Source organism: Semicossyphus pulcher, unplaced genomic scaffold (genome assembly GCF_022749685.1).
Source record: "Semicossyphus pulcher isolate SPU_LCO1_2020_fin unplaced genomic scaffold, fSemPul1.0.p SCAF_2, whole genome shotgun sequence".
Taxonomy (NCBI): domain Eukaryota; kingdom Metazoa; phylum Chordata; class Actinopteri; order Labriformes; family Labridae; genus Semicossyphus; species Semicossyphus pulcher.
In genome coordinates, this window is record NW_027211693.1 from 21,132,090 (window position 1) to 21,141,404 (window position 9,315).

The window sequence follows — 9,315 nt, forward strand, 5'->3', positions numbered from 1 at the left end:
TAATCCTCGGCCCTGAGCTCAGAAATAACCCACCCCTCCTCCCTCCGTACGTCTCTCTCTCTCTGCGCTCTGCCTCCTCCGCTGTCTGCCCGGAGGACCCCCACCCCTCCCCCGCAAGGTCAGCTCCATCCAACAAGATACATCAAGTCATAATAATAATAAATAATAATAATAATAATAATAATAATCTTTTTTTTGTATGAAAATATTATGTTTGCATCTAAGCTCAAGGTTTTCAGGTTGTTTCCTATTAATTGCCTTTTCTATCTAGGGTTATTAAGTTTCAATTAAATTAAATCCACTTTCAAACATTATTTATCAGGACTATTTTTGTTTTGTGTATAATAAGGAATTGTCATAATTCTTAAAACAAATAGCCCACAAGCAAAGCTTGATTTGTTGTAATTTAATTAACTGAAAACTTGTTTGGCACTCTGCATGACTAAATCAGAACATGAAATCAACTTGAGACTTGACTTGAGAAGCCCTGTAAAAAAAAATACATAGTCCACAGTCCTTGAATGTAAAGTGAAATAAACTACCAAAAACAGGGGGTCAATAGGAGCTCAAACATTATTATAATAATACAACACAAAGAAAACTGATTATACAAGGACACAACCAGGTTTCATGTAAATATTCATTTAAGAAATTATTGGAAAAGCTTTTTAAAAACTAAAATCATAAATTTTAGCCCTAAAAATCCAATGCAATCCAATTCAACCCACTTTATTTATATAGCACATTTTAAAAACAACAAGGTTACCAAAGTGCTGCACAACAGATAAAAACAGTAAAAAGAATAAAAGGAAAACGTTTTGAAGTCAATATGTAAGTCTGGTTGTATTTTTTAAGAGTATTGACTGCTACATTTAGGAGCCATATTTAATTCTTGCCTTTACCTGGGTTCGTGCGGTTTGTCCCTCTGTACGTGCCGTCCTGTATCGTAACTTCCGTTGTACGTACTTCCGGTTTAGATTATTTCATCCATGCTCCTGCAACGGTGAATTTGTTACACGAAAGACAGACAGAAGAACAAGACCAATAAAACCACAGCTACAATGTTTAAACTGGAAGGACTCGGACCTAAAATGGATCCTGAGGAGATGAAGAAGAAAATGCGACAAGACGTCATCTCATCTTTACGAAACTTTCTCATTTACGTCGCCCTTCTAAGAGCCAGTGAGTAACTAACAGCCAGATGACATTGACGTTTAGCTTTAATGCCTAACCAATAATACTGACATTTTAAACAACATATTTAGGACATGTTTGATCAGTATGTGATTATAAGTTCATATACCAAAGGAAAGACTATCCTCCTGGTCGTCAAATGTTGTTAAATAATATGTATTTTTCACAAGAGTCTGATACAAACATCACAACCACACTTGTTATCCCTAATCTTAGATGAGATGATGAAACTTACCATACTCGCGCTAATTTCGCACGCATAAAGCTTCAGTGTGACATCTGTAGTGAGCTGGGAGATACCATACAGTTAAATATCTATTCATGGTCATAATAAAAAACTAATCACCTGTTTTCTGTGTTTACAGCGCCATATGTGTTAAAGAAGCTGGACAGCATATGAACATAGTAACTGTTTCTGTGTCCACCATCCACTGAGAGTCTACTTCATCATAGGCAGTATGGACCATCATCAGCAGACAACGAGAGCCTTTACAGCAAATCTTTTTGAAGACGCCCAACGTCTGCCCGTCACTGCACCTGAGGAAACATCTTGTTCTCATTTTGAGTCTTGTTTTGTGTCAGCCTTTCTTGTTAAACATGTTGGGAATGTGAAATGCAAACTTTGATTGTGTGTATGCCTGCCATGTTCATGATAAAATGGAAAACAATGTTTATGTTGTTGGTTTGTTACTATAGAGCAGATCATAGTCCTGCACATGTTGAATGGAGACTACCACCTGCATTTAAAATTTGACAGTCTTGCACAGAAAATGTGCACTGCAAGTCAGAGATTTTTGAAGATTTTTCTTAATGAGTTTTTGCATCCCAATGTTATCATAAAATCACTGGAAATAAAAGCAGGACAACAACGGTATGGGGTTTGTCTTTGTCTACTTCTAAACTTAATAACAGCCGGGGCAGATCTTGATGCATTTGTCTTAACATTGTCATGCTGACAGCGGTTTAATGTTTAAATTCAGACAGTCTTTAAGACCAGACTTTAAATGCTTTTCGTATGGTAGCAGTTGGTAAGCTAGCAGCTAAGATATGGACTCCTCACTAATGTAGGTGATAAAACCACATAGACAATGTAAGTTCTAAAATCTCAGCTACAGGTCTTTTATTGCTTCACTGCAAATGAAAACATCTTAAATATGAACAGATATATTTTTAAACTGTATTTATAATGTTTTAAATGGTTGATATTTAGTTATATGATAATACAATAAATTTGACTTGAAGTGCTTAGTAGTATTTACAGGATGACCGCTCATATAATGATTAATTAATAAGGTTAAGTGTGGCAAACTGTGTATCAACGTTCACTGTAGATGCAGTTCCGCAAAGTCACCACGTGGGGGCGGTGTTGGTTTTCTCCGGGGGTTGATGAGACTACAAGTGATACAGGCGTCGACAGTTAATGCTAAACTGGGCTGGTCGAGTGAGGGCTCTGAATGAGTAACATTAGTAATAACCATGAGAAACGCTATATTATAATATAAGTAAGCTTCAGCAGTAGGAAACGAACAGCTGTAGAGTTTTCCGGGCAGTTCTTGGAGACAAAGCCTGAGCTCGCGCCGCATCCTTCCGTGTTATTGTTGCACCGGGCCCGCCCATACTCCAGAGAGAGCATCTCTAGGAAACCCGGCATCAACAGACAAAACACGGCTACACATCGCAGCGGAGGTAGGCCTTTGTCAGAGCCCAGTCTGTCCAATGAGATGTGTATAACAGGAAGCTGATCCTGTAGACTCTTAACAATGACCTTCGTTGTGTTATTGTGCTACAAGCAGTAAAATAAAACCTGCAATATTTTTAATAGCAACCAACTCCACCGCCTATTATGGACTTTCCAGGTCATTTCCAGCATATTTTTAAGCAGCTCAACCACCAGCGCCTCCACGCACAGCTGTGTGATTGTGTGGTGGTAGTTGGATCCCAGACTTTTCAGGCTCACCGCTCAATCCTGGCAGCATGCAGCTCCCACTTCAGGGCTCTTCTGAGCTCCAGTGACAGCGGACATGATGTTGGAGGAGGAGCTGACACAGGAGGAGATGGAGGTGGAGGCATCAGTGTGATGAAGCTAGATCCAGAGGTGGTGACCCCCGAGTCCTTCTCCACCTTGCTAGACATGATTTACACCTCCACGCTCTCGCTCAGGGCCTCCAATGTGATGGATGTGCTGCTGGCTGCATCACACCTGCACCTCAATGCTGTAGTCAAGGCCTGCAAGCTACACCTATCAAGGAGAAACTTCCCTGCATCGCCGCCTAAAGGTTGGAGGTCAGTGCAACAGCAGCAGGGTCCCTCTTCTGAGGCAGGGAGGTCGGCGTTGCTTCAACAGGTCACATCGGTCATGGAGGAAGAGGTGGGAGTGGAGGTTAGTCAGTCTGTTGGGGTTGCAGACCAGGGGCTCAGGGGGGAAATTATTGGTGAGGAGAGCACTGCAGCGTATTTCGGGCACAAGAGGAAGTCACAGGAGGACAGACTGAGTGGAAGAAAGAGGTCCTGCAGGCTGCAAGAGGGAAGCTACAATGAGTGTTCACCTACTGTGACCAGAAGCTCCATCAGCACAGAGGAGGTGTTGTCTCCGTCTGACAGACTCTGGGAGGGCCGAGGCGAGGTGGAGGAGGTTGAGGAGAAATATGAAGCTACCAAGGGAGAGTCGGAAGAGATACAGCTGCCGAGCCAATCAGACAGCAGCACAGGAGGCATAGGTGCATGGGGTAAGTGCGGCGACACAGATAGGGACACTGTGGTTAAAGTAAAGGTGGGTGAAGAAGGGGAGGAAGAGGGAGAGGAGGCAAAGATGCCAAAGATTGAGGTGAAAAAGGAGAATTTGATCTCATACTCTCCAGATTTAGACACGTCAGCAAACAATTCCCTCCCCTCTCCCCCGGAAGACTGCACAGACAATTTAGATGCACAATTAAATGAGGGGAAAATGGCTGCCGCCTGCACAACAGAGGGTCATGTTAGCCCTTTACAATCTCAGCTTTGCACTGATCTTCACACTGATGCACAGAGAGACGGGGGAGATTTGGGAGAGGAGTCAGTAGACGGTGAAGGCCTCGACAGCCTGTCAGAACTTGCCTTTTCCTGCTTCCTCAACCCCAGTGCTGAAAGTGTAATGGGAGCTCTGGAAGAAGAAGACAGCCTAGCTAGCCTCACTGCTGCTGCTACTGCTGCTGCTGCTGCCGCCGCCAGCGATGCACCTGCAGCTGCTGAAGATCCGTGTGGATCAGATGAAGCAAACACCTCCTCGGTCCAGTTGTCTGATTCCTCCTCATCACTTGTTTTCCCCGTAACGTCCGTCCCCTTGCAGCAGCTTCTGCCAACACAGACCCCCAGTTTCAGCGACACACTCATCCTCCAGTCCACGCAGAACTCTCTAGCAGGGTTCCTCAGTGGCATTGGTCTGGAGACCTCCCTCGTCCAACCCTCCAGGGCCGGAAAAAGCTCAGGTGCGACAACTTTCCGTCGCATCGCCCCCAAAGTGCAACCTGGGTCAGAAGCAGGCACAGACAGCTCTCCGTCAGATGATCGCCCGTCTCTGACCAGAGCTTCAGAGGACGTTCTGTCCAAGTGTAAGAAAGCGGCAGCAGAAGACCACGTGCTGCTGGTGGAAGGGGAGAAGAAGTACGCCTGCAAGATCTGCTGCAAGACCTTCATGAACCTGACCGACTGTAAGAAGCACATTCGTGTCCACACAGGGGAGAAGCCTTATCCCTGTCCTAAGTGCGGCAAACGCTTCAGCCAGTCCTCACATCTGTACAAGCACTCGAAAAATACCTGCCTGACCTGGAAGGATGATCAGTCGTTCCCAGACACCCTGCTGGGACCTACACTTACCTGACAGACATTTGCTGATTCAGCTCGAGAAATAACACAGTTCTCTGAAATAACGAAACTCTTGCAATGCCAACTGTATTATTTATTAATTCAAAGTCAATTAGCTTTGTTGTGTGTTTTACGTTGTGAAACATTGCTGTGAATATTTCTACATGAAATGTGGCCAAACAGATGAGCATTATGAATGCATAAAATATTCTGAGTAATTTGACTGCCTCGTAAGAGTGATGACAATAAAGATGCGATGCACTGATCTGAAATCTGTTTTGACAATGAGGAATATGTAAAAGACGCCCACAAAGCATTACATTTAAACTAAACCATCTTTTAATCTTCAGAAAAATTCAATTTCACACAAAACTGGAGTGTTGTTCTGTCTTGCAACAGTAAACATGGAGCATCAACATGGGCAATAAAGTGCAGATTAAGCTTTGTCTTAATGCCAACTATTACTTTCAGGTTCTACAGTTCACTACAATTTTCCAGTAAAATTAGGCATGGATAGTGTTACTGCAGGCACAGCGGCTCAGTTTCAGGCACTAGAAGGTGAGCTCACTGGGCATGTCTGAGCCCTTTAAACCCCCCAGCAGGTTTTGAACCGACAAAGCTGACATGATGCCTCTTGTGGAGTAGGTGGCGCTGCCGATGTGTGGTAACACCACTGCCAAGACAAGTGAAAATGTGTCATATCAGAAGGCAAGGTGAGACAGACAACAGAAACATGTCTATTGCACATCCAGTCTACTCACCACAGTTTTTGAGTGTAAGAAGGGGGTTGTTTGTTGGGAGGGGCTCAGGTGTTGTGACATCCAGTCCAGCCGCAGCGATCTGTCCGCTGTTCAGAGCCTCATACAAGTCCTCCTGGTTCACCACAGCTCCTCTAAAACAAACAGATAACCAAATTGACATCCTTATTTATGTTAACAACCACCAAATTTAAAATTACAACCAAAGCTTTTCCCATATTGCACAGCTACTTCTGAGCTGCTTTGGAAGTTTACCTGCTTGAGTTGACGAAGACTGCTGTGTTTTTCATCTTGCTGAAGAAGGCCTTGTCACACAGCCCCTGGGTCTCTGGTGTCAGGGAGCAGGAAACCACAATGAAGTCGCTCTCAGACACAAGTGTGTCCAGGGGAACTGTTCAAGAGAGGAGGAATAGAAGGGGAAGAGTTGAATTAGGTAACTCTTCTGTCCTCTCCTCTATATCTCAATATTCTTTTAATCGTTCCCCTTTCACTGTGTCAAGTTGATCTTCTTTTTCTTACCAAACTCTCCATTCACCTCAGCTGCATCGGCCTTGGCTGATCTCCCGGAGTACAGCAGCCTCTTCACTCCAAAGGGCATGAGTCTCCGAGCAATGGCCATGCCTGAAGAAAAGAAAATCACTTTTTACACCTTTTTCATCAGGTCTCAAACAATAATTGGAAAGTTATATCACACGATGGTAGTTAGATTTAACATTTATCTATTAATAAGACATTATATCCTATGATAAGGAAGTTGCAGTTTGAAAGTAAATGAGGCAATAACCGATGCGTCCAAGTCCAATGACTCCCACAGTGCTGCCAGAGAGCCCATATCCACACATCATGAGAGGCTTCCACGAGGTCCAGCCACCGCTGACAGACAGAACGAAACACATTATGACCACTGTGTGACATAATTATTATTTTGCTCTTGGTTAAAAAGTTACTAAAAACAAATCAGAATCCAATTACACACTGATTTACTAAATGTCTAACTTGGCGAGACTGACTTTTTGACCTCCTCCACTGCCTCTGGTAATCTGCGAGCAGTGGCCAGCAGTAGAGCTACAGTCAGTTCCGCTGTGGCGTCGGTCAGGACATCTGGAGTGTATCCAACACGTATGCCACTGTTTAAAAACACATTATTAGAGCACAAAGAACAAGTTTAAACTTCATCCTGTTCATCAAATGTTGGTATGTGAGTATAACCTACCGTTTTTTTATCTCGTCAAGAGCCAAGTGGTCAAATCCCACAGACAAAGTGCTGATGACTTTTAGGTTTGGCCCTGGAATTAGATACAGATCAGCTGAAACACAGATATCAAGACACTACAACACTTCACCAACAGACTTCTGCTGCAGACTGATTGTTTCACTTGGGGATGAAAGAGTTAGTGGTTAGTGGATAGAAAATTAAGTGCCAATACATTTTGATATTCAATTCATAATTATAAAATGTATTGGGCAAAAATCAAAGAATCTCTTGTTGTGTGCATTTGTTGCTTTTTATGTCATTGTTAATTACAGTGCGTGAAAGAATTACAAAAAGGCAGAAGGAACTTTTTATGCTTAATTGCCTCAGAATAAATTAAAGAAGGGGTGACATCTTAGCTTTGGGGTTATAAAGCTGACCCTAAATTGAAAACACTCTGATTTCAATCCAACAATGTACCTTTGTTTCCCTCTGTCCCTCATTTCCTGTCATGTCTCTGCTGTCTGTAATAAAAGCATAAAAGTAGCCTGTAAAATTAAACCCAAGTTAATTTAATGTGGTTATTTTGACCCAGATCAACTGGAAAAAAAACGCCTTAATATCAGGTTAAAACAAGATTAATATAAAATATGAAAGTTTTCCAGAGCAGTGAAACTTTTAGCTGAAAATTTCTTGACCTTTAGACTGGGGAAAGGTGCAATGTAAAGATGTCCTCCTTAGCTCTGGAAGATTAAGCTTTTCTGTGGGAATTCTTAAAAATATTTGTAAAATAATAATAATAATAAATGTATCATGCGAAAACAGAAATACAGTATTTCTTCTAGTTTTATTTGTTAAATTAAGATTCGACTTTAAGGAGATACTGCTCGTTTTAAAGCCTTTAATGGTGCGGCTAATTCTGTGATGTCCGATGTACAAAATCTGTGCTGTTTATAATATTTTATCTTGTTTATTTTATGTTTTACATGTTATAATAATGTGCCTTGGGTCCCTAGAAATTAGTACTGACACTGGAATTTATCAGTACATTGGATGAGTACCTGCAGCATCCAGAACCTCTGCATCGACCTTATCTGACAGCATACACAGGAGCCCGTGAGCACCCTGCACACCTTTGAGTAGCTCTGCCCTCGGCAAAGGTTCATCAGAGTCCCACAGAGACAGCTCACACCTGTTTTCATGGAGACAGAGGACAAAATGCATGGGATGGACTCATTCAGTCATACATGGTGATCTAGGCATGCAGGCTAGCATTTAGGACAGCTGTAGTGGTGACTGTGTGAGACCCTAGGAGAGGTTACACTGGTGCATCAAAACTGCTACTCGATAACTGATTTAACATGTTTGTGTGAGACTGAAAGGAAAAGGCAGTCAGAGCATACTGAGCATGAAGGACAGCCACACTGTCTGCTGTGAATTAATAAATGCAGCCTTTCTGATATCTGATAACAGGTAGGTTAAAAATACTTCATACGCTCCGGCAGTTGATAGGATCTTCATCCCCTCCGGCGGGATGCGCCTCGTCACGAAAACCTTCATGAGTTTTCCAACTGTCTGCATCTCACTTTAACGGCCGAAATGCACTGAAGTCCTCTGCGGACCGAAAACCGTGTAACTTTGTGGGAAGGCTTGACGTCTCCACACTCTGCACAAACAGGTACTGACACTGTTTTAACCTTCAACGTCAGCACGATAACTGCGGGAGAAACTACACTTCACACGCTCCTTCTGACAACAGGAAGTACTTCATTTTAATAGTACTGCGCATGCGTGGAGCTGGAGCTAGTTGTAGCATCGCTTGCATAGACTGTATAAATAATCGCTTGTCTTTTACATGTTTTTTTTAATGCTGTCATTACGCCTTTTAGGATAGTGTATAGAAGTTAGGAGCGGACAATCTCGTAACACCAACAACCTTGGTTGTAGCACAATCTTTAACATTCAAAATTTACCTTTTTAGTTTCTGAGCCACGAAGGTTAACATCTACAACAGCCAGCAATTTTGGAAATTAATAAATGCATTAAATCAGCTACTGTATTCCAAAATTACAAAAATATTTCGTAGGGGAATACGCCGTTAGCCTTTAAGAAGTACTCTGCTATACAGCGGAAAAGTACACACGTATGTGTATCCAAATATACTATAAGTATAAAAATATCCCATGAGTACAAAACTAAAAGCTCTAATTTTCTAGGAGGGCCCATTTCAGAGTAATGTACATATTATTATCATTATTATTATTATTATTGAAGTTTAATGGTGGACGTAGCTCGAGCTTGTCTGCGTATGACGTAATTGTCCCCTCCTGC

The 9,315-nt window shown here is 42.4% G+C and overlaps 3 protein-coding genes across 3 annotated transcripts; 2 read left to right on the top strand and 1 right to left on the bottom strand.

Moving 5' to 3' along the window:
* Positions 1-101: 101 nt before the first annotated feature.
* On the top strand, positions 102-2,061 carry tomm5 (translocase of outer mitochondrial membrane 5 homolog (yeast)). Its single transcript, XM_069669577.1, has 3 exons — positions 102-118; positions 978-1,182; positions 1,560-2,061. Exons 2-3 carry the CDS (start codon positions 1,062-1,064, stop codon positions 1,592-1,594), a joined length of 156 nt encoding a protein of 51 aa, XP_069525678.1. The 5' UTR covers positions 102-118; positions 978-1,061; the 3' UTR covers positions 1,595-2,061.
* Positions 2,062-2,646: 585 nt separating this feature from the next.
* LOC138598712 (zinc finger and BTB domain-containing protein 5-like) lies at positions 2,647-5,306 on the top strand. Its single transcript, XM_069670544.1, has one exon. The coding sequence runs from the start codon at positions 3,038-3,040 to the stop codon at positions 5,048-5,050; it is 2,013 nt and encodes a 670-aa protein (XP_069526645.1). The 5' UTR covers positions 2,647-3,037; the 3' UTR covers positions 5,051-5,306.
* grhpra (glyoxylate reductase/hydroxypyruvate reductase a) lies at positions 5,120-8,704 on the bottom strand. The gene is made up of 9 exons (XM_069670545.1): positions 8,480-8,704; positions 8,046-8,176; positions 7,006-7,078; positions 6,803-6,919; positions 6,577-6,665; positions 6,312-6,413; positions 6,048-6,183; positions 5,796-5,926; positions 5,120-5,707 (listed from the first exon to the last, which is right to left on the bottom strand). The coding sequence occupies exons 1-9, from the start codon at positions 8,563-8,565 to the stop codon at positions 5,586-5,588; spliced, it is 987 nt and encodes a 328-aa protein (XP_069526646.1). The 5' UTR covers positions 8,566-8,704; the 3' UTR covers positions 5,120-5,585.
* Between the last annotated feature and the right edge of the window lie 611 nt (positions 8,705-9,315).